The sequence below is a fragment of the Pelodiscus sinensis genome, chromosome 2, assembly GCF_049634645.1.
Source record: "Pelodiscus sinensis isolate JC-2024 chromosome 2, ASM4963464v1, whole genome shotgun sequence".
In the NCBI taxonomy this organism is placed as follows: Eukaryota; Metazoa; Chordata; order Testudines; family Trionychidae; genus Pelodiscus; species Pelodiscus sinensis.
This window is the reverse complement of record NC_134712.1, coordinates 189,643,477-189,668,755: the sequence shown is the minus strand read 5'-3', so window position 1 is coordinate 189,668,755 and position 25,279 is coordinate 189,643,477. Positions and strand designations below refer to the sequence as shown.

Genomic DNA, 25,279 nt, shown 5'->3' with positions numbered 1-25,279 from the left:
ACAGACCCTTTTAAATATCCTTTTATTGAGGTTAAATGTAGCTTTTAAATCTTAAGTAAAATATATCTTGATTTTTTTTTTTGTTATTTAGAGAAAATAAAAGGGAAGGTATAGAAAATATTTGCATCGGAGAGGGAAATGAGAAATAGCTAGACATTAAATGACAGATTTAAACATTTTCCTGTTGTAAAAGCTGTAATGATACATTATGGGGTACTATTTCTGCATATATCTGTTGGGTAGTAACCTGAACTCATAAAATAGTACAGTAGTTCTTGGATAATAGCAATATTTATAGCAGGATTAGGCACAGCTGACTTTCTGTGGAAATAGGCTTCATTAAAAAATGTTGCTTTTTTTGGCCAACAGTTGTAAATATGTATACGGTGTGGGTAATCCTCTCATAAAATTAAATGTAAATGACAGATCAATATCCGAACTTGAAGAGAAGAGCAAATAAAGACTCTCTCAAGCATTTTAAGGAAATATTGCTTTATTTTTATACATAGGAAAATATAGCTATATAGCTAGCTGCAAAGTCAAAATGTGCATTTAATAATTATATGAAGTGTAGCTGTATCAGCGTTGGTTCCAGGATATTAGAGACACAAGATGGGAGAGGTAATCTTTTAGCTTGTTTCTCACCAAGAGAAGATGGTCCAATAAAAGATACCTCACCTACCTTGTTTCGTTTAGTAATTGTAACTCAGTCTTGAAAGTGTGTGTGTGTGTGTGTAGTAGCTTTTGTTTATCTCTTAAAGTTTTATTTTTTTCCATTTAGATTTTACAGCTGAAATGTAGATGCCTAAAGATTAATCTATTTAAAATGTAAAAAATGGAAAATAGTGTCTGCTGTAGGGGGGGAAAAAAGGAAATAACAATTGTTTAACGGTTGAAGTTAAAGCATTATTTTCAATTCTTAAATGCATCACTAAGTCTGTGCAATGTAACTATATTCTTAATCAAAACAAAATATGATTAAAGCTAATCTGTTCTAGTATCCATCAACTGTTTTCTTTAAGTATTCTGAACCCCACCCCTCTAAACCTCATTGCTTTGATAGTCATATAAATTATCTAGAGGGATTTAATTAATATGAGTTACGATTTATTGATACAAATAATAAGGAAAGTCTATACTGTTTGATAAATTTTAAGATTTTAGTAATGCTCCTAACTGCAGAAAACTCTTTTCAGGATGTAACTATAACAATTATTGGCCCTTTATTTGTTTGCTTTAGTCCTCTTCTCCTGTCCCTCCCCCCCAATGCCCCGTCCATCACACATACCGATACCACCTTGGTGTGTCTGAAGTTTTTTCTTCCTTCCTTTGCCCTCTACCATATCCATGTTGGTGATACTGTCTGGATAGATGATTTACATCTTAACGTTCAGTTACAAACTGTTGATAAACTTTTAGTCTCATTGTGTCCAACACACTAGCCACATATGGCTATTTTGCTGGTTGAATGTGGCTACTGCTTCAGAACTGGTTGAACAACATGGTTTTAGTCAGTTAGAGCAAACTATTATAAATTTTACACTTTTAGATGGGGGTTCTCAAACTTCATTGCACTGCAACTCCATTCTTGCAACTCCGTTCTGGCAACAAAAAATATTACACAATCCCAGGATGGGGGACTGACACCTAAACCTGCCTGAACCCCACTGGCCCAAGTTGGGGAACCAGAGCCAGAGGGCATTAACCCAGGGTGGCGGGGGAACACAGAACACAAGCCCCAGTTCCAGGGTTAACATTCTCTTCCTTTTGCCCTGTGTGGTTGGATTTGGCTCAGGTTTTAGCCTCTGTAAGTCTAAAGCCAACTCTCATGACCCCTCTTAGTGGGGTTCCGACCCACTTTTGTGTCCTGACTCAGTTTGAGAACTGCTGTTTGAGTCAGACTGTGGAATCCTGTTTCAAGCCTTGGAGAGACTATTGCAGAATATCTCAATTGAGATGTACTGTCTTCTGTAACTGCTATTGTGCATATTGTTTCTGTATATAGCTAAAAGAATAAACGCAATAAAGTTTTAGTCTGTGAACCATATTGAATTCAAATCTCATTGTACACTGTAGGTCAGACTCTGATGTTAATTACATCTGTACACTTCCACTGAGTTACATCTGCACAACCCACATGACTGAACAAAAGTTGGCTTTGTGTACTATTAAAGTTGTCCTTTAATAACATATCTAAAAGAGAACATAGTGGTGTTAGAAGTAAGAAAGGGCCTTCTATTGTTGCTTCAGGTTTCTGGTAAATTCATTTATCAATTGTTGCTTTTGCATCTGGCAATCTTAGATCTAATGCCCAAGAAAAAACTTAATTTACAAGAGTTGGAGAAGTCATAATGATCATAACCATGTTAATTTAAACAGCCTATAGTTGAAGAAATTCAATGATTGAAGTGACAGAAGAAAAGAATATAGCTAAATGTTACTTGAGAACTAGTCATATGAAATATGTCAAGATAAAGTTAGATTTCTCTGGAACTAATGTTTGTTGACAGTTTTATAGTCTGATATCCTCTGCTCACAAAACTGGCTTCAGCAGTACAGATTTCCTTATGTTTCCCCACTGGTGTGCTTAAACCCTTGTGCTGGAATATCATGTCTAGCTATAAAAGATAGGTAAGGCTTAAAAAGGACATAGAAATTGAACTTTCTCCATCAACCGGTGAAAATGTGAATTCTAGACTGAAAACCCATCTATTAGGGTTGGCATTAGCCCACATGTAAGGAGTCTGGACTAACGAGTAGTTTTAAAATAGTAATGACTGCCATTGCTAACAAGGGGCCTGATTTGAATCGATATCCTAGAAGTGACAGACCCTTCATCCCATCACCAATCCCGTGATCTCTCCATTCCGTTAGTATTAGATTGTTATCATTCTGATGATTTTCCACTTACCCAGAAGGATATTTATTTTTTCTGATTTTAGATCTCTTATGTAAAGATTTTTTTCATATTTTGATGTGTATTTTTGTAGTTGATGTAAAATGGTCATCTTTTAGTTACTTTATAGGTATTTATAGCTAGATTCTTCAATACTGCAGAATAGAGTACTATATTATGCAAGTGATTTCTTTGTCTTGTCGATCACTATCTTTTAAAAAAGTTTAGTAACAATACTATGTTATCAGGCACTTTCAAGAAGACTCCTTACTTGCTTTTGTCTCCTTTAGCTTGGAGTCTAAAATGTCCACTGAAGGGCAAAGAGTTGATGATAGCCCAAGCACTAGTGGAGGCAGCTCTGATGGAGATCAACGTGAGGGAGTTCAGCAAGAGCAAGAAAGGGAGCAGGTTCAACCCAAGAAAAAGGAGGGCAAGATCTCTAGCAAAACAGCTGCTAAACTATCAACTAGTGCTAAAAGGTACTCTGCTCATTGTAGTTTTTTGTTTTTGTTCGTTTTTTGGGGGATGAGCATCAGCCTAATTCATTTTCTTAATGATTATTCCAGTATGATTGAATCTGTACATAAGTTCTTTGAGTGGGGTCATAATGTGACTTGTTTGCTCTTTTGGTTTTTACAGTCTGACTTTGTTTTCACATGGTTTTAATATTAGCTTGCATGATAGAAACTGACACTTTTATTCTGAGTGTTACTCGGATGGTTTTGTATTCTTAAAGTGTGTGAGAGAAACATGTCAGTGTAACTTAGAGATAATTAATCATAAACATTTCAGACAAGTCAGTAATTCATCATGCTAGGAGACTGCTGTAATACCTATCTCTACAAAAGTACTACATTTCCTTGTCCCAGATGATCAAGTCAGAAATGATGGAACAAACCAGTGTGTTTATTTCATTACATTAAACTGTAGTATGTCTTAATATTGTCTGCCAACCCCCCCCCCCCTCCCCCATTCTGAGAGGAACGGCACATTTGGAGAATGGGGTCACTTAAACAGCTACTCTTGTCACCTCATTCACTGTGTGGCTGATATGGCTGGACTGGGTAGAGGAAGACTGCATTAACAGAGTAGCCCTATTGCATCAGCATTAATTTAGGCATCAATGTTCAAAACGTATTAAAGGAAACCCAAATAAAAGTTAAGAGTTTATATAGAACCCAGTTATGCACACCTAACTTGTTCGGTATCCTGATTCTTCACTAAATTATACCAGTCAGAATTAGGAGTTACTATTGTAAAACTAGTATAAAGGAGAGGAGGCTTGTTCCATACGTTTGTAGTTTCCTGTAAATATGGTGTGAAGCTTAAGGTTGCAATACTAGTGTGTACATGTTTTAATTCAGACATTTTATCTTTATTTTTTTACTTAGATCTGTGAGGCTGGTACATATAAATTACTCAAATCTCCCTACATATCCACTCTCCATCCTGCCAGTGATGCCAGCCTTGATCAATCATTTTGTTATTTCTCCTCAGTGTGTCTTCGTGCTTTCATCTTATTCAAGGATAATCTTCCTTTATGTAGTCTGTGGAGTCTGTGTACTCTTCCCTCCCCTGCCTTTCAAATCCTTCCTCAAGGTTCACTTCTACCATGATGCTTACAAAAGATTATCTACCATTATTAGTTGGCAGAGGATCAGTGGGGATTACTAATATCTAACTCTTATGTTTTAAACTAAAGAGGGAAAAATGACTGTCAATAACTTAGAATTATAAAATTGTGCAAACACCTGGTCTTGTAGTTGCTATTGTTCCTAACGTTGTTCAGGCTCAAATACCACCTCCTATTGTTAAACTTATTTATTGCATCTTGTGGACCCTTTAGAATAGGGTACAGTGCGTACCTCAATGAAACCATGATTCTGATTTGGGCCTGTGGACACCACTATTCAGAAATCAATGATGTGTCAGAAGCTGGGCTATTAATCTTAATTTTATGTCTTCAAATCTTAGAGTTTTTATCAACATGCATTTATCAGTGATTAAATTTTAAAAGGTTTAAATAATTTTATCATATCTACTTGTGAGTTCTCCTAAAATTAATTATTCCAATTGCTGTCAGATATGATTGCCGATGAGAGTGTAAAGTAGCAGTTTTACATGTATCATAATATCAGGAAAATTATGAATCTCAAAGTTGAAATGTGTTTTCCAAGAACTATGCTCCTTAAAAGTGTTTGAGTATGTTGAAATATATTGTGTTTAGAGTTTAATGTTTCTGTAAAGTAGTAAGATTTATTTTTGTTACACTTATCAACATTGGTAACTGCAGAGTCACTTCAGTTAAAGTTATTTCTACTTTTATATCCAAACCCTATTTTCAGAGGCTTGAAACTCTACCTTTTAGGCTGAATATAATATACAAGTTGTGGTTAGTTTGAAACATTTGTGAAAATCAGTTGGAAAGCTTTTAAGAGTAAGGGGAAGAAAGTAAATCCCTAATGGGTTTTGTTGCCTTTGTATTTACCATTTGCAAGGAGTAACTTAGGGGGGAAAAAACCCTTGAAAGATATTTACCTCTCAATATGTGTTATTAAGACAAACACCTTTAGAGGGTGTTTCTGTAAACACAGCTTAATTGGACTTCTTGCAGGATTAGAGGTATACCCGTTCACTTGAAATGTTAACAGCTTAAAAAATAATAGTGATTTTTTTTTTTACCAGTTTATGAAGAAGACTGAACAAATACTTTGCAGAGCCAGTTTCTGCTTTCTGTTGCATACATGTAACCCCTCTGAATCCAGCTGTTGCTATAAAATCCCAATCATGGAGGACAGAATTTCATCCAGGAATTGTTTTTAATAACACTCAAATTCAGGAATCAACTCAATTGAAATTAGAAGGACAATGTAAAATACATTCCTCTTTTACATACATTATAGTTATTAGACAGTGCTGGGAGCCTAATACAACTCCGGAGCTTAGTTTTATTCCAAGTGCTAAATTATAGTCTACAGACTTCAGGCTTCATTCTGATCTCAATTTGGAAGCCATGCATTGTCACACTTGAAAAATCTATTTGCGCATGAAGTGTGTTGTAGCAATCTTTTTTTAGATACCTTATCCTGAGTAATTACTCCATGCATCTCAGATTAGAATTAAGAGCTAAAGAATTATAATATGAGTTTTCTTGCTGTGTTATAAATTTGACTCAAAGTAATTCTGCTTATAAAGATCACTTCCGCAATGTTAGCTTTTATATAAATCAATAGACGGAAATGTTCAGTTACATGTGAAGAGTGCTTCAAGATGTTCTATAATATATATTCTCTGTAGGGTGCTACCTTGGCAACTTAATGCTTCTAAAAAATGGCTTGTTTTTTTGAGAGAAATGTGAGGCTTTTGTGCTTCATTGTATTTATCCTTAGTTTTGTTAGCTGATTTAACATTATCAAGATGGTTTTAATTAGTTTTTGGTGGTTAATTGCAAACGTTGCAGTCATATGATCATTTTATTTCAGTGTGTTTCTTCTGTCAGCATTCTGTGTTGACTTGTATTTCTAGTTTTCCTTTTTCCTCTCCTTTCTCACCCCTGTTTTAGTGAGCTTCTTTTGTGGTTCTAGTAGCAGAATGATACACTTTGATATTTGTCACTGATAAGGCATTTAAGATGCCCAGCAATGGCTATTAGTGTGATATAAGTACCTGGATAGAGTCAAATTTTATTGCAAGTAGCCATTAGCCTCCTTAGACTGTAAACCAATGAATAAGGCCTAATTGTTTTTAAAATACAGGATTTGTGCTTTTAAGATCAGTGCTTCCACTGATGTGATGTAACCCCCTCTTTCCTCCCTGGGTTACTTGGGAGCAGGCCATGTTCACCTGTATGCCTGGGTGCCTGATGGCTTTTAACATAAAAGGAGATCCTGAGAACCCCAGTGGTGATGTTGGACAGTTGGGAATCCCCTATCCACCTCTTTTGCTGCTGTCCCTTACCTCAAAAGGAATATAAAATTGCGGTGCCTCTACCTGTCTGGTCCCTGTACACACTTAGGCTACGTCTAGACTGGCAAGATTTAGCGCAAACACTCTAAATGCAAAAGTTTTTGCGCTAGAGTATTTGAGTAAGAGAGCATCTATCCTGGCATGTTCCTTTGCGCAAAAGATTTGCTTTTGCGCAAAAGCATAGTGTAGATGCTCTCTTGCACAAGAAAGCTCTGAAGGCCATTTTAGCCATCGGGCTTCCTTGCTCAAGAAATTGATGTTACCTGTCTACACTGGCCTCTTGCGCAAGAACAGTTATCCCTGAGCGGGAGCATCAGAGTATTTGCGCAAGAAGCACCGATTTCACACAGTAGAACGTCAGTGTTCTTGCACAAATACTCGTGGTGTTACCAGATTTGCCCAATACTCTGGGGTATGCTCATTTATCAGGGTTACCCTTATGGGATTGGGGGAAGGTTAACAGTTCTATCAGTGTGCTGTTGGTGCTTACTTGGGGTCTCCTATGGAGCTGAGTTCTCCCTGCTGCCAATTCCCCCTCCCACTGGAGCTCTCCTGCAGGAACTAGGTTCCTCAGGGTGGGGTTCTTACCACCTTGGCAACACACACAGACACTCACACCCACTAATCAGAGCACGTCTGAGAGGACTGGGTACTCAGCACTCACAAGCTGACCCCCTCATATGTCCCTGGACTCAGCTGGCTGGGTTTCACAGCAATGCCACACTGCACCCTCATGTGCCTTTGGACTCCGTGGGCTGGATTAAATAGCACTTTAAGCTGCCATCCTCATAAGCCCCCAGGTTCAGCACCCCCATCCCCACTTTCACACCACAGTCATTCACTGGTAAACCACACGATGAGCAAACCCCACAGGATTTTGAGCACTACAGGGATCTTTTGCTTGGGTACAAGAAGCATTGTTGCAGAGCAAATGGGGAAGCCAAAACAACACCCCTTAAGGAAGAGTGAGCAAAAGAGAAAGAAAGAGAGAGAAGCAACCAGCTTAACAATGAAAGTGATTTATTTCTGAGTAGTGAATAGATATCAAACAGTTACAATATTAAATCTAACAATTACAATAGTAAATAACCATATAACAGTTTACATAGGGCAGGGTCAGGAGGCTATGCTTCGAGAGAGAGTTGATGTGAGAGAGAGAGAGAGAGACCTCACCACTCCACTCCACGGAGCTTGCACCGATCGGGGTTCCCAGATGATGATGGTAGCCGGGGGGTCCAGAGGGCAGGAGACAAGCAGAGCAGAGCCCCCAGCACGATCAGACAGGAGATAATGAAGTCTCAATGGAACTGATGCAATTTAAGTCCAGGTATCAGAACAGTTTTCTTGGGGCAAGGATAGGAGTTGTATAGAGATAGTTCAAAGAGAAAGAGGAGAGACAATAGAGACTCATCACCCCTGGTTATGGGTGACATTCCTTGAACGAGCTCACAATGCAACTAGGCAGTTTCAGTATTTTAGGTGTCAATGGATCATTACTAGAATTGGTCTGATAATGACTAATCTGGGTGTGAGCAGGCCTAGGTTCATTAGCATCTGGAGCAGGGATTTCCCATCAGGCAGTGCTTCTCTGCTTTCGGTGTCCCATAGTTCACTGCGGTTCCTGCCTTGGAAGAGCTGCTCTTCATTTTGTATGCTAATGAGATGTCCCTCTGTTCCATCTTTAATGCAAATGAGGCTGGGGTGTTTCCTTAATTGTGTCACCCTTGTCTGAAGCAGCTAGGTGTGTCTTCCCCGGCCTTTTCATTGCTTTTTCTTTGATTCTAGCAGAGGCCTGAGGGAGGAGAATGGTTTTCCATGAATGTCACTCCCTGGCTCCCCAAGAGCACAAGGCTGAGAGGTGACCATGTTCTGGTTCCCCAAGAATCACAGAGCTGGTGGGTAACAGTGGCCAGTGTAGACAGGTGGCAAGATTTTGCGCAAAAGCAGCCGCTTTTGCACTAAATCTTGCCAATGTAGACGTAGCCTTAATGGTGTGCCTTGGGAGTCTCCAGGAATAAATTTATTCCAGTAATAATCTGGATCTAACTCCAAAAGTACATTATTTATAATTGTTGATCTAATTGATTACATTAGAATTAACATACCTTTACTTAAACCCTGTTCATTTAAATTTTTAACAGACGAAAAGTGAATAAAATGAATTAACCAAGTACACGGAAGAAAGGAAACTTATCTAACTAGCATTGACACTGCCACCATTTATCCCACCCCAGTGTGTCCAGTTCTCTGGATCTGAGTCCCAGGCACTTGCTAGCATGGGCGCGCTTGAAGATCTGCAAGTGGAGTGGAGACAGCACTGTGCAGGTTGTGTGTGTCAGTCCAGGCAGAGCAACAGCTACAAAATCCCTCTGCCACTGGAGCAGGCCCCACCACATGCTAGCCGCTCTGGTTCATTGCACAGATCACTCTGCCTCTCTTTGCACCCAGAGTCAGTTTGTCCTCTTTGCAGGCAGCACTTTCCCAGACAGCTACAGTTACTAACAGAACCTTCTATCCAGGCCCTTATCAGTCTCAGGCATAGTCGGAGTCTCTCTCCTTCAGGGAGAATCACCAACAGCTCCTGAAACCGTTTGTAGTTTGGGTGGACAAAGGGTCTCTGCCTGATGGATCCGGCTCACCAAGCAGGTGGATCCGGCCCTCAGAGGCCCTGCTGCTCCCCCACCCCAGGCCAATTAGGGCCTGGGAGTGGCGGAGGGCGCAAAATCTCCTCCCACCCTGCCAGGAGCACATAGTGCTTTGAAGCCCTGCATGCTGTTTGCATGGCGGGGGGAGGAAGAGGAGAGTGGAGGAGGCTTTGCGTGTTCCCCTGCCCCCAGGCCAAACCTCTTTCAGGGCACAGGTGCCTAGTGGGAAGGAGGGGCAAAGGAGCTTCTCCACCCCAAAACCTTCCTGTTTATGCCCTGCCCATTCCTGTTTAGGCCCTGCCCTACCTCTTCTGGGGTGGCTCCTGGGTTCAAAAGTTATTGCCCACCCGTGCTCTAGCTTCCAGCAGCAGCTCCTGTACTGGAAAATGCTCCACACTAGCAATCTGTCTCCCCTCTCCAAATTGGAGCTTCCTTCCTCCCCAACTCGCTTCCTGCACTGCTTGAAAGGGAGCAACTGTGTCTCTCCTTTTTTCCCCAAGGCATCATGGGAGTTGTAGTCTCTAGGGCTAGATTGCAGTGCCAAGGATCCTCCCATAAAAGTCAGAGGCTCCTTCAGTAAAGGGCGCCTACACTTAGATGGCATCCAAAAGATAGCATGCTATTATGACCTTTCATATTGTAGTGTCCCTCAATGTGGATACTTCTAGGGTTAGTTGCTACATAGATGACAGTTCACAGTATACAGGTCATTGTGTATCATTCCTTCAATTTGCCTTATCCGGGGTATCACCTTCAGTCGGGGTGAGGAACCTTTTTTGGAGGCTGTTGACCACAGAAAGGTCAGACAGATGCTGCACAAAGGTGAGAACCCAAAAAACCCTCCCAAACCTCACTGATGTGGGCCCCAACTGAGAAGCAGAAAGACACTCCCCACATTCCCCTTACACACCAGTGCTTTTGTGAGGGTCTGGGGTAGGAGATTTTGTGGGTGTCCTGAGGCTCAAGGGTGGGACTAAAAATGAGAGGTTCAGTGTATGGAAGGCGGCTGCTGGGAAGGGGGCTTGAGGTGTGTGGTCTGGGAACATGGTAGGGTGCAGGAGCAGAGTAGGGTTGGGAGGTACAGGGCTAGAGCTCCAGCATGGACTCCCAATGCTGGGGGGAGGGGAACCTCAAGCCTTAGGGACCAGATCCAGGCAAGTGGGGGGCTGCATCTGTCCCCAGGGTCTTAGGTTCCCCATCCCTTCCTTAAATAGTCACCTTCCTTACTTAACATGCCAGGATAAAAAAAACCAAAACACCCTAATTATAGTAATTTCAGACATGAAATTAAATTGTTTTCTTCAGGAGAAGGCTGCTTGTATCTTAAATAGTAAATCTTAGTACACCTTTTGAATTGAGAGAAGTGTATCTGATCTTGTTTAGCATAATAGCACAATAGATAAAAATAGTGTGAGGCTCTCTGCTCTTGAGGTTATTAGTTTAATACCTGTCATTTGTTGTTGGTCTGCACATTTTTGTGTTGAACTGTTAACTTAAGAAACTGGGTTTCTTTCCTAGAAAAATATTAAAAGATTAGGAACATCAATTAAGTCATAAATATATTGTTTATTGAAATACAACCATAGAGAACTGGGTCATCCATAACCTTTATAAATAAGAGATGGTTATCATAATAGAATAGTATTTTAAATGAATTTGGAAACAAATATTACAGTAATTCCTCATCTAACACTATAAATGTTTCAGAAAATGATTGTGTTAAGTGAAAATGTGTTATGTGGGGGTCAATTTTTCCATTGAAAATAATGGAAAAGGTGGGGGTTGCGTTTCAAGCAGTGGTGTCTGAGACTGGGACATAAGTTTGGGGGAAGAAAGGGGACTGGGTTACAGCAGGCAGGGGAGGTGTTTGGCTCTGGGGGAGGAGAGGAGAGGGGAGGGAGATTGGGTTGGGAGTATGCCCCTGTGACGGGTCTGCCAGGATCCACACTGCGTCCGGTGAGGGGGGGGGGGGTTGCCGGGGAACGGCGTGGTGAACCCTCCACTGCTTTGCAGGGAGGCAGGGGAAGCCCCGTGTAACCACAGGCAACAGGCTGGCTGAGGAAACCCAGCCGCCGGCCTGCAAGCAGAGGAGAGGGAGCAAGGCATCCAGCGAGGGGGAGTCAGCGGGGAGCGGTGAACCCTCTGCTGCTTTGCAGGGAGGCGGGGGAAGCCCCGCACAGCTGCTGGCAATGGGCTGGCTGGGGAAATCGTGTTATTCTGGAGACGGTCATGTAATTCAAACAATGTTCCCTAAAAAAAAATTGTGCTATCGCGAAAACATGTTAAGAGGGCACGTGTTAAATGAGGAATTACTGTATACAGAATATTGAAAGGTAAACACTTCCAAGACTTATAAAATGCCATTTTTTTAAAAAAAGTGTGCCTAATGTATTATTATTAACTTCCTGAAAGAGTGTAATGTATAATAGGGTTTCCCCTGTTTTGAAAACTTTTATATCATATTTTAAACTGGATTATTGGATTTCCTAGTGTTTGAGAAGGAAGGCACATAACCCAGAAAAATTGAAGTTATAAAATGAGTTTCTAGGGAAAATGACTACATGACAACAAATAGCAGGACCCAAGGCCCTCTAGCATATTCAACCCTCAATATTTTTTTCATAAAAATGCTAGCAGGATCTTACTTTATAAGTGGCAGCAAGAAATCCTGCTATTCTTACAGCAGTAGTTCTCCAAAGCCTCATTAACAATATTTGACAGCTCTTTTCATCTTAAAAAGCTTATAATAGATTGGCTAATCCTTTCAAAGCAGTTAAGTATTTTCCCCAACTGTAAAATGGGGGAACACAGAGGTTGTAACTGTCCTAATATCATAAAAAGAGTATCTGAGTGACATGGACATTGTTTCTTGTGCACAATTAGTTGTCCCTTCTGACTACTAGATCATAATTCTTTGTCTTTGTAATATAATAGTACTAATGAAAATAAATAGCATTTTTATTTTTATTATATAGTCTGGCATTGCTAAATACAAATACACTTGGGCAGTAAATCTATGGTAATAGTTGCCAGGGGCAGGGTGGGAGGGAGGAAACCTTGTGGTTTATCCTTCAGAGGCTGGGGCAATCTACATTGGTTCCTGTGTCTCTCTACTTGCTCTGGATTATTCATTCCACTCCAAGGTGATGTAGCTCCTCAGAAACCATGCTGCTAGGTTTTTGCACCATTGAAGGGTCCCTGTAGAAAAGGTTATAAGAATCTGAATATTGGTTATTTAACCTTGTTGAATTTATCAAGTATATGCCTCCCTTTCATTGCCTGTTTCTGAAAGGAGCTCACCAGGGAGACAGACAGCTAGGAGCACTACCACATTGTGCATGTAGTACAGGTGTCTTCTACAGTAGATCAATTAGTCTAGGGACTTTTGAGACCTCACCCGTTTCATTTACATGCAGCTTCAACAATAAAATACCAATGCTGCTGCTGTTTATATTACAAACACTTGCTACAGTAACACATGTTTATGACTTAAATGAAACTGCATGCTAGCTTGCATCTTTGTAGCTAGAGGTGCAAGATGTTTTGATCTCTTGCGTCCTCTCATCCCCAGTGAAATTCTTGCTTCTACTCCTATTCTAAAGGTCAAATAGCAGTTAACACAATTATGCACAAATATCTATGTTTATCCAAACAGTGTCTTAAAAAAAAACAAACCAATAGATCTGTTGATATCATAGTGATTAGGGTCTTCATGTTACTAGGCCTGGCACAAGGAATAGCAATGTGAAGGTCTAACCTGTAAGCATCACCCTGAATAGTTAATGCTTACTGGTTCCAATTAACTGGTAGGGGCTGGACCAGCCCACTTGCCAAAGGTTGCATGTTGGCTCCCCAGGAATGGGGGGAGGAGGGAAAGAAGAAGACCGGGAGCCAATGCTTAAAAGCCAGCTCCCCACCCCATGCTGCTGCCTCTGATAGGCATCAGTGTGGAGGGTGAGGGGGACAGGCGGGAGCTGATATGTGTGGGGAGTCAGGCAGTGGTGGGGGGGAGGGAGGGAGAACAGGCACGAACTGGTGCTGGGGGGAGCAACTTTTAAGAAGCTCTCTCCTCTTCCCCCCCCCTCCCCCCGCACCAGCTTCATGGTGCCACCAGCAGCAGCGTGGGGCGGGGTAGGCTGCTGCAAAGCACCCTTTGTCTGCAGCAGCCTGGGCTCGCCACTGATAGAGGCTGCTCTTTGGTGGCAGTCCCTGACTGTGAGGAGCTCAGACCCTCCATGGACAGGGGCTGCTGCTGTGGAGCAGTGTCTGTCCACGTTTAACCCAGTCTCACCGTGGACAGAGGCTGCTCTGTGGCATGCTGGAGCAACCTCTGACTGCAGGGAAATTGGGTGCCCACAGACAGGGGCTGCTTCCACCCATGCTGCTGCCTCTTAGAGAGAGGCAACAGCGCAGGCTTGCAGGGGGCTCCATGGGAATGGAGTCAGAGTACACTGGGCCTCTGCCTCGGACTAGCGAATAGTTGTAATGGCTAAAATTTTATGTCTTTAGGTGACTGTTCGGTTACACAGTATCTAACATCCCTATTTTCAGTGCCATTCCATATAACTTCTTGGAGAGAAAAATGTATCCATAACTGAAGGTTTCTATTTCATCAAATGTTCCAATGATCTAAATGATGGACTATGCAAATTTTGTAAGCACAATGGGATTTTATATAATTTTGAACTGGGGAAAAAAGGATATTTTATGTCGGAACATTTTGAGGGGATAAAATTAAAAGCGAGTTTGTTTTTCCACTTAAAGGTTGGGGGCGGGATGGAGAAGGGATGCGGAATAATGTCCAGCAAATGTTCTGTTTTAAAAAAGGTAATGTTGGATATGTTTAGCCACTTATCATTTTTAAAAGTGGATTAATTTAGCATTTCTCTGGCTTTTTTCCAAATATATGATAAGAAAAATTACCTCAGTTTTCAGCTGAAGTAGGTACCTTCTGTTGAAATAAATATAATGAAGTATTTATCTTCTCTAGCAACTGGAATAATCAAATATATTTCATTTCTCTTTATGTGAAGAAGTATTTTGTGTGTATATATGCTTTTTTGGGGAAATGTACATGTAAACACACAAATTATATGAGAATGGAAATATGGGAGAAAATATTTTATTTTTGGCTGGTTCCTTTGCCACCTTTCAGTACAAATGAATAACACAATGCAGTCTTAATGGAACAGGGGAAGTACTGATAGTGGTTTGGGGCCAGTTTTTAACAAGGTATTCAGTCATTGCTGTTCTGAGCATTGCAATGCCTAATTGAGTTAGAAATCTCAATCTTGTTTTCAGAAGGGGTTTGGACACACTGAAATTTAGGCTTACATTTTTTGATAGGAGCTTTAATAGCCTAAATCTCTAAGAGTTTTGGTGATGTCTAAATACCCCTGTGCCTAAATATTTTCAAGAACCTGGGCCTTTGAGATTCTTTCACATACAGGCCTGCAGTTACCCCCTTAATATTACATTTACAGTTTACATTTAGTGTAAATTGCTTAGCCTTATCTTAAATGCTAGACTGTACCTGATTGTTTACTTCAGAGAAATCCATTTCTTTACTCATGCTTATGTGTAGACCGGTGTTTATAACAAGATACATGTGTGCCTTAAGCCAGGATTGAGCTCCATGGCTAAGATTTAGCATGTATCTTGGGGAAAGGTTATTTGGCAACTCAAATTTTCCTCATTTGAGATGACAAAAGTAATGGGTACATGAATCTTTAGCCCGGGTCTTTGGAAGAGGGGAGATAAATTACATTCCCCTCCCCCCTGCCTGGTGCTGCAGAAAACTCTCCAGGCAGTGGTGTAAATGCCTTTGTAGTCAGGTATTGGATATGTATGTGTATAGGTTTACAGGATGTGTGGTCTGGAGAGTCTGTATGGATGGCATATTACCCTAGCAAATCTATAGGAATTTTCTTACCTAACTGAAAGTGACTCCTAAACTGGTATGTAGACTCCTGCTTTAAATTTTCATATTCTTTGCGGCAAGAGGAATGGTTTGGACCCACAACACGTGGGGAAGATGATGAACTGCAATGCCATGGATGATAATTTTGCCACAGATGTAGGATATGGCATAGGAGTCTAGCCCCTCTCTATGATGTACAGAGATCTGTGGAATTCTCACAATTCTTGGGGACCTGTCTTCAGACTTCTTTGGGACCTGCTATGTACTCAGCATATCTGAAAATCAACCTATGAAGTCTGTAGCCTCCTTAGGCCCTTGACTTTTCAAAATATTGGTCAGTTTTTTCAGTATATGCATTTCCTTACCATAATAGTTGTGTCCATGGAATGACATAATCTGGCTCTTATACAAGGCTCATACATGCAGTATTCTTTCTGACGAAGCGTTGGTAATTTTTAATAAGATGTTAAAGTTGGGTCTGACTGGACTTCGTGCACCATTTAAAAAAAAAGGCATTACAAACATTTGTTTGGGTTCAAATATAAGTAAAGGTTCCAATTTTGCTGAGAGTAACTTAAAATAAAAAGCTTTTGTAAAAGCAGACACATAGGAGCCTAAATTGTCAAATATTTTTTAAGCAGTTTCATGAAACTTCTACGTCAACTTGTCATTACAGATGAGAACTAACTGTATATCTTACAGGTTGAACCTCTCTGGCCTGGCATCTTCTGGACTTGATGGGTGCCGAACCAGATCGTTTCCCAAACTGCAGGAGGTTAATATTGCCTAGGAGCATTACCAACACTTTCACTGCTTATTGGGCTCTTAGAAGACATCTTGAAGTAAATTAGAGCTAAAAACCACAACACTGAGCGTCAGGACTGGTGGCTGAAAACTAACTTCATGGGACTATGGGGAACTTGGCCTCACCCATGATAAAGTGGACATCCGACTAACCAACCGTGGATGTTGCCAGACTAGAGAGGGTCAACTTGTAATATTATTACAGTAGATACTTTTCATAAAGCTGGAGGAAGTCCATTTAGGAAAAAGTATTGTTTTTATAACTTCTGTTTCTTTTCTCTTAAGAATTCAGAAAGAACTTGCAGAAATTACATTAGACCCTCCTCCAAACTGTAGGTAAGTTTACATGGATTTTATTAATTTGAAATGCATATGGAGATTACATAAAGAGTCAGAGGTAAACTTCAAATTTTCCTTCAAGGTAAATACTTAATGTAGTGATTCTTTGTTATTTAAAAAAAAAAAAAAAAAGGACTGTATGTATTTACTATTGCTCATAGATGCAAAAATTTGTTGTGAAGCACTTGAAAATGATTGTGGTGGTGATCAGGAGAAGTTTGCTAAAAATGAAAATGTAGGGGATGTTCTTAAATACAGGATAAAAGTTAGACCAATAGCCTGGTGTTCATAATGTTGGAAAATATCTTTTTGATTAGTTATTAGTGTGTTTGATACTTCTTTAACATTTTTCACAACGTTATTAATTTTTAAGGGCAAACAGTGCAGATCTTGGGTTTTTTTGGTTTTCTTTTTTTAATGTCAGTTATGACATTCAGAGGAAACTTAATAAAATGGAATTGCCTATCAGACGTGTTTTATGACTCTTTACTTGGCCTTTCTGTCAGTTATGTTTACTCAGTGAGTTAATACTTGCTTTAAAATTAGTAATGATGTAGGTAAAGAAAACCCTGTTACCTTGTAGCTCAGATTATTTTTTTTAAAGTAGTTTTCAGATGGCTGCCCCAGAATGCTTATCTGGCAGCTTGATGGTCATATTGGAATTATGCCAGAGTTGTGCAGAAATACTTAAAGGAACCCTGGCTGTAATAGTTCCTTTTGCAATAGGAAGTTAGACTAAATGTAGGTGAATAGTTCTCATCTAATTCAGCCAGCTGATTTCCAGACTTGCATGTGGGAAGGCTCCATTCTGTAAAGTCGTAAAAATAAAGTGTGATAGAAGTAGCTGATGACTTGTGCAGTTTTTATGATGATCAGAATACAATTTTTAATATCAAATTAACTAAGCTGCTGATAATTTAAAATGACAGTTGACTTAATTGTTTTGGTCTCTTGACAGAAGTGTGTATAAAAATATGCCATAATAAGAATTGTTATAGTTCTGGATTTCAAGATGTAATTCAGGTAGTTACATATGAAAGCATGGGGCAGGAAAGTGGTCCTGCAGTAATAGTGTTCAGAGAGTATTTCAGTCAGAGGATGAGTGCTGCTTTGAAAGACGAAAAACATTTTAATAGCTAAGCTCTTGTGTCATACTTATTTCTGTGAGTCTTCAGTTGCATCAAAACTGTTTCAAATGGTAGGTCTTTGGTGTTGATGACTGCTGCTTGTTAGTGGACTGATTTGCTGAGGTAAATACACAGTTCCAGTTTATACAAAAATGTATTAATGAAGAGCATTTTTAAATGGTTCTAAAAGCCTTTCAATTCTTGAGACACGTTTCTTTTAGTTTTCTGAATCCTTTCCCTTGAAATAAATCAATCGTTTTAGTACATTAGGTTACTGTTTTATTTTTTTTAAAGCTAGTGTAAAACCTCTCGTCAATACATATAGAAAATGTAAGAACTGGGATTTTATTGTTCTCTGACTTTGTTGAGCTAATGACAAAGTATCTGAAATCCAATATATAAAGACATCATGTCTTGCAAAATGAAAGAATTACATTTAATTTTGTGTCTGGACCTTCAGTTTAATTTTTGAGATGCAACACTATTTCATGTTGTGATTGTTATGAGCATTAGTGACTTGACTATTGGCAGATGTATCTTTATACTCAGTAAGAAGTCACTTCATCTTACTGAGTATAAAGTTTAATGCTATTGTGGCATAGTCTAAATAGTGTTGTCTTAAACTTATTTTCTATTTATATTTAAACATTACAAAACAAATATACCAACCAGTCATGATTCCTCAACATGATGAAGAAAGATAAGTTGTAATAGAGTTTTTCTTATCCTAAACTATGATTTATTATGGCCTCTGGGCATTTTAGCAACAAGAAGTTTGAAACTAGTCATTTTGTGTCATATAGTTTACTGCTTGTGAGCACTTACATTTTAAAAATTAGATGGGGGGGAGGGGCATGGGAATGTGTGATGCTATATTCATCAGTCCTTACCCTGGGCAAAAGTCTTTTTTTGGTCAGTAAGGTAGGGGTGGGAGGCTTATCAGTTAATCCTATTGACTACATGCAATGTGGGTATGTCTGGGAACCTGTATTAAAACAAATAAAACTCCACCTGTTCTTTTTTTTTCAGTTTGCATGTTCTCTTAGTAGGACAGTGTGGTTTATGAAATACCTCTTCCGCATTCTTGATGTAGATCAGTGTTTCTCAATCTTTTTTTAATAAAATATCCCTTTTTTAAAAAAAATTAAGTACCCCCAGTACCTACAGTTTTCAGACACACATAATTTTTCTTCTACTGTTGCAACACATTTGTTTAAACAACTTAATCATAGCCAAGCGGGCAATTAAATTTTTGGGTGTGGAAAGTACAAAAATAAAGTGCTGTAAAACTTAAAACAAAAATTCAGTTTTCTCCAAATTTCAGTTGTTGATATACCCCCAGGACTTCTCGTAAGTACCCCTAAGGGTACTTGTACCACTGGTTGAGAAACACTGATATAGATCATCCACCCTCCCGCGGACAATAGAATAACAGAATAGCAAATATAGCCTCCACAAGTAAGGCCATTGCGGCTCCTGTTGGTTGCGGATCACTAGTTCCGGCCAATGGGAGCTGCAGGAAGTAGCGTGGACCGGGGCACCACTTCCTGTAGTTCCTGTTGGCTGGGATCAGTGATCCGCAGCTAATGAGTGCTGTAGTTGCCCATCCCTGCATCAGCACAGATTAATGCAACAGCGTAGTCCTTGGCAAACCACTGCCGTTTTATTGCTTGCTAACCTTTATAGCAGGGTTGGGCATTGGCCTAAACAGAGGAGTAGTAGTTATTGCTCCTTTTAAGAAGTCATGCACTTTATAAGTGTTCATGCTTATATTAGCAGTATATTTAGATTTGTGTATACTGCTAGTCATCTAGGAAATGGTAGGAGGAAAAAAATGAAACCTACTTCCTCTGGCTCTGCTTATAAGGTCGACGCTGTAATTGGTTAAGTAATTTTTAAATAAATAATAGTTACTGTTCTGGATTGTTTATGCAGAAATAAGATTGAAACAAGCTCCCTTCCCATTGAAACAAGCTCCCTTCCCATAACTTTTAAATAACAGTTTAGTGTTTTAAATTTACTGTACATAGCAACAATAGTGCATTTCCTTCGATATTTTTAGACTTGCAGTCTTGTTAGGGAAATAGTTTGTTTGTTTGTTTGTTTTTCCCCACTCCATCTTATTAGGTTCAGTCAGTACCATTCATCACCACACAATGCGTGTGTATACTTTTTTAGAAAAAACATGAAAATGAGTTGTGCTGTTATGCCAGGTGCCATTGCAGCCTCTGCTTAGAAGGTGCGAAGGTGGCTTAAACATCTCAGCGCCTCCCCTTCTAGGTCTTGAGTTCTGTGCTGAGCCTCTTAAGGTACAGCACAGAATCTCATTGCAAGAGTCAGATTCTGCCCCATAATGAGAGGAACCACACATGAATTTTTGAAAGCAGAGTTTGAACTGTGCACTTAATTTCAGATTTGAAACCCTTTCCTTTCTAAGCACAGATAATATGTACATACTAAATTATTTCAAATATGCCCATGTGAATGAATGGGGGGAGATGTTGCACATGAGACAAAATGAAGGAAACCTGAGGTTTTTCGAAAATTTACAAAATGTTTTTTCTCCTGCTTAAACCTAGCACACCAAAGTGCAGTATCTATGTAATTTTTATTTCAGCCCATATGTCCCTAAGCGCTTTATTTTTAAAATCAGAAAACTAGGTACTATATGTAATCATAGCATTATCTTACAGATGTAATAACTTCTGGATTACTCCTGCAATATGTTCTACAGTAAACACTCATGTTTTAGTAAGAACGTGTCATCTATTTTCCATAGTGCTTTGGAAGAAAAGCGGCAGTTCAGTAACAAGAATTTATGAACTAATAAGTATCAGAGGTGTAGTGGTATTTGTTTGTGTGGATACAGATTATGAGGAGTCCTATGGCACCTTAAAGACCAACAGATTTATTTGGGCATAAGCTTTCTTGGGGGCAAAAACTACTTTCTCATTTTTAGTAACTAATCAAGATGTATACTTTTTACCATCTCAAAATATGAATTGGATCTTGTTACTATTTCTTTGTGTTTACTAATGTGCAGTAATATTTGTGCAGTACTCAAATATATTTGTAGCTTTGTTATAGGCTTTAGGGGTATCTAAGTGGCCATAGCTTTAAATTGTATCTTAACATGTGCCAAATGTTGCTAATTACGATTAAGATATCTAGTTGAAATGTTTATATTCACTTACTCAGACAATTTTTCACTCATTTATATGCCTTTAATTTTTCATGTTAACAGTTCATACAGCGCTTTATTTTTGTTTCAAAGCTGTAGAATTGGATTAAACGGGGCTTTTTAAACACTTCCATGTTGCTTGGCCAGAAGCCAGATACTGTATATCGGCTATCTTTATAGAAACCATGCTTAGAAATGCCTCACATATGGCAGCTAGTGTTTGTGTGGTATTGGCTTTGTGTTTTAAATATTACCTTTTATACTGCAGTTAAAAGTATGCCAGAAACTGAAGTTTCCTCTGATTAACATTAACAAAATGGTAGCTAATTGTTTCTGTTTTTGGGGGGTAGGGGGGAAGAAGGGTGACATCTATCATTAAATACATAAAAAGTGCTTTGTGCACAGCTGACATGAAATTATGCGGCCCTTATTAACTTGAGATCCTTACTGTGACAGTAGTGAAGGCTACAGATGAATGATGACATGCTTTCTCAACACTCTTGGCTCTTAATACTGTAAATATTATGGAGGCACAGATCCTGTCTAGAATAAGTTGAGGGGGGTTTCTGCATTTAAATTAGGGCATTCCACTACTTTCATGTAAGGAAAATGTGTTTTCAGAGTACAGCAGCTACTATTTGAGTATAGCTTGTACCTTCCTAAACCGGGACTCTCTGGTCCTCCAGACCAGATGTTCGTGGATCAGAGAGCCCAGGGCAGGAGGCTCAGGGAATGTTGGGAGCACCGTGCCAAAGCCTGAGGCGGTGCAGGGAATCTGTGATGCAGCTGGGAGCCCTGCAGCAGGGGGTGCAGGCAGCATAAGGAGTCTCGTGGCAGGAGGTCCGCCAGCATGGGGAGCTCCAGTGATGCAGCCAGGAGTCCCACAGGAGGGGCTTACATGGAGTGGGGCACTTGGGTAGTTTGTACAGAGCTGCTCCTGCAGCAATAGGATACTTAGGGTTCTACCCATAGCACACGAATCATCAGCGGTGCAGCTAGGAGCATGGCCTGGGGGGGCCCTGCAGCAGGGGGTTCTGGCAGCATAAATGGCCCCATGGCAGGGGACTTGGCTGGTGCATGGAGTTCCAGTGGCACAGCCACTAGTTCAGCAGGGGCTCAGACGGTGCAGGGCATCACATGGCACAACTAGGTGCCCTGTAGCAGGAGCTTAGGCAGTACAAGGAGCTCTGTGGCATGGTTAGAAGCCCTGCAGCAGGGGGCTCTGGCAGTACAGCTGGGAGTCGCAGGGCTGAAGGGTCCAGCTGGGGCCAGTAGCACAACTGGCTGAAGGTAGTGGAGGATTGCTGGGGCTAGAAGTGGAGTTGGCGGGTGGCTAGGAGACCAGTGATAGGGGACCTCCCCTAATCCAGATAATTCCCTTCTTTTGGACTGACCAGATCACCAGGGTGCCAGATCAGAGGTCCAACCTGTACTGAATGAACTTGAGAATTTGCAAGTAAATCCATTATTAGTTTTGAGTTAAATTTTAATAGGTTCCTGAAGACATGTAGAACACTTATCAAACCTTTTTGTTCAGGGTAACCTCAGTTTAAGCGTGTATTTTTATACAAACTTAGAGGCAACTCTTGAGTAGAACTGTTTCAGTAGGAGGGTGCCTTTTTAAAAATAGGATTTAAGGAATAATGGTCATATTTTCCATTATTCTTCATAACTAGAAGTGTCTCCATTGGCAGATGCTGAAAAACATTGTTATTCTGGAAAACTGCCTTCTATTGGCTGGTGTATCCAGCACCAGCTCTGGTAGGTGTTTTTTCTGGTAGAGTATGCCAAGTTCAGCAATTCATTGCTGTCATAGTACCATTCATGGGGAAATGGCTCACCTCTGGCTTCACATTACTGTGGTTTGTTTGTGAATTGCATTTATGACTCTGGAATCCAAGTGGGTCTGTAGACATCTCCCATGGGATTTCAGTCTTCCAAAAGCACATTCAAGAGCATTCTATATCTGCTGAGTGTAATCAGACCACCTCTTGCCACCATGTAAGATTTCGTGGGTCAAGGAAAAGAGGGTAAGGGAAGAGGGCTTCCCAGAATAGTGGTGAGGACAGTAACTCCATTTTTCGATTATGCCATTTCATGGGAATAGTCCCAGCCTATCCATTAATGTAGACTTCTGACTGGCAAAAAACCCTGGCATCATGAACTTTCCCAATGCTACCTATGTGGACATACCTAAATTAACCTGTGTGGTCAGCATGGGCCAGCATAACAATGGAGCCAGTACCCTTTTTTGTTTATGTATTCAGTTGTTTCTTGAAGAGGGCAAACTCTGGGCTGGTGAGTCCCATCAATGACATTAGTGTAGTTTGGAAACCTTGTTTCTCCAAGCCAGCAATTATTGCAGGAATATCTTTTATATGCATTACTTTGTGATAATTCACACTTCTGATGTCTCAAACCTTCAGCACCACTTTAATCATAACCTGTCTAGAAGCTGGATATAGGAACTCACTTTTGGACCAGAAGGGCTGCTCTCATATAGATGTTTATGTTGGAGAGTGGTACAAGTGGCTCTCAAAGCTTCAGATATGCAGCTTTTTTTCATGCTAAAGTTCTGGACATGCTGCTGGTCTTGCTAGATCTGCATGCAAGATGACATGGTCCACACAGGCTGTGCTTTTAGCCCTGCTCCAGAAGTGCTGGCCTACATAGCTGATGATTCCCCCTATGTAGGGTGTAAGTAGTAGTATCTACCAGCTCAAGTCTGTCATGTCCTTGTCCTCCACACTCTTACTCAGTCATAAGCTCTGTCAAATGCTTTTGGTGGATCAGCAATCATTGCTGAAAAGTCCACCAGCATTGCATGGAAGCTCTACCTATTTCCTGAGACAGGAATAAAAGCACAAGCAAGAGAATGTCTTCACATGGTGCTTCATTATTAGTGGGGAGGAAGTGTGCAGACCAAATGACTGCTCAGCAGGACGTATTGGCGAGCTGACTTCATGTATTGTTCAGGGTTGACAGTTGTTTTCCCACACTGCACCATAGTCAAAAGGCTAGAGTGACTATGTTTCTGGAAGGTGATAAGTCTGGGATATGATTGTTTTGAATTTGGTCTTTTGTGCTTCACTGTGGAAGCCAGAACCCTGGGTTTGACCACAGAGTAGAAAATGCTTTAGCTAAGGTTGACAATCGGTGAAGACCCATGAGTCCCGGATACTCTAACCAAGGATCCACTGACATGTCTCTCTAACCCTGGTCTTACATTGCAGGGTATGCATACTCAAAATTGCTGCTGTTTTGTTTTTAGTAGGACTAATATTACAGGCAAACATCTGCTTTTGACCTTAATGCCTTCATAACATTGTTTTGGGTCTGGGAATACTAGAAGATGCAATATAATTATACTGGTTACTTAAATATACTAAGTACAGTCTTGAATGACTCGCTGTAAATAAATGTTGAATACTTGATTTATGTGCAACTTTAATTTTTCTTAAGTTCCACTGCATTAAATTGGTAGCAATAACATTGGCCAAATATTATTTGGGAAGGAAATTGTTATTGCAGTTTTAGGTCTGAATTTATATAAATTTATTAGCCAAATTTACAGTGGTGGTTATTGGTCTTTAAACATTAGCACCTGGTGTGTTCTTTAAAATGTCTAGTGTTAATTATATCATTTATTGAATAAAGTGGCTGCCTGTTAACTTTTGAGTACTATATAAATCTTTTGCCATGACCTATGCTGGAATAGCTCAGGCATCCTGCTGCATCAGAAGCTCCCAAGACAAATACTCATTCAGTTTAATCAAAACTCCTCTTCTGAGTACTTGGTGCACCTCTGCCAACCAAGAAAGCAGCATATGCTGTCCTCAGAGTGCAGTTCTGTTGGCTTGTTGAAGTACAGGCAGTCCCCGGGTTACGTACAAGATAGGGACTGTAGGTTTGTTCTTCAGTTGAATCTGTATGTAAGTCGGAACTGGCATCCAGATTCAGCTGCTGCTGAAACTGATCAGTAGCTGATTCCAGGAAGCCCCGGGGCAGATCAGCTGGAAGTGCCGCGGGTCCGACCCGGGTCCTCCGCCGCTTTGCTCAGCGTCTCCCTGGTCTGCAGACCAGGGAGACGCTGAGCAAAGCGGCGGAGGACCCGGGCTGGACCCACGGCACTTCCAGATCAGCGCCGGGGGTCCGGCCCGGGTTCTCCGCCGCTTTGCTTCGCGTCTCCCTGGTCTGCTGGCTCCCCCAGCAGACCAGGGAGACGGGGAGCAGCTTTTCTCGCCCCAGAGGAAGTGGGCGGCGGGACCAGACATCCAGCTGCTCCAGTCCTCCGGGGCGAGAAAATCCCCGTTCGTAACTGCGGATCCGACATAAGTCGGATCCGGGTAACTCGGGGGCTGCCTGTATGAGGAGTCGTGGCCCTATGCCACCACTGATGCT

The 25,279-nt window shown here is 40.6% G+C and overlaps 1 protein-coding gene across 2 annotated transcripts in view; it reads left to right on the top strand.

The window, feature by feature from the left end:
• Nucleotides 1–25,279, top strand: part of LOC102450669 (ubiquitin-conjugating enzyme E2 E2) — a 299,468-nt gene that overhangs the window by 2,841 nt on the left and 271,348 nt on the right. Inside the window, exons 2-3 of one of the 2 annotated variants that reach the window (XM_075922063.1) lie at nucleotides 3,187–3,375; nucleotides 16,517–16,567. In XM_075922063.1, the coding sequence (XP_075778178.1) occupies nucleotides 3,200–3,375; nucleotides 16,517–16,567 (227 nt within the window). In that variant the 5' untranslated portion in view covers nucleotides 3,187–3,199. The remainder of the gene's footprint in view (nucleotides 1–3,186; nucleotides 3,376–16,516; nucleotides 16,568–25,279) is intronic. The other variant, XM_075922064.1, reaches the window with a different exon arrangement.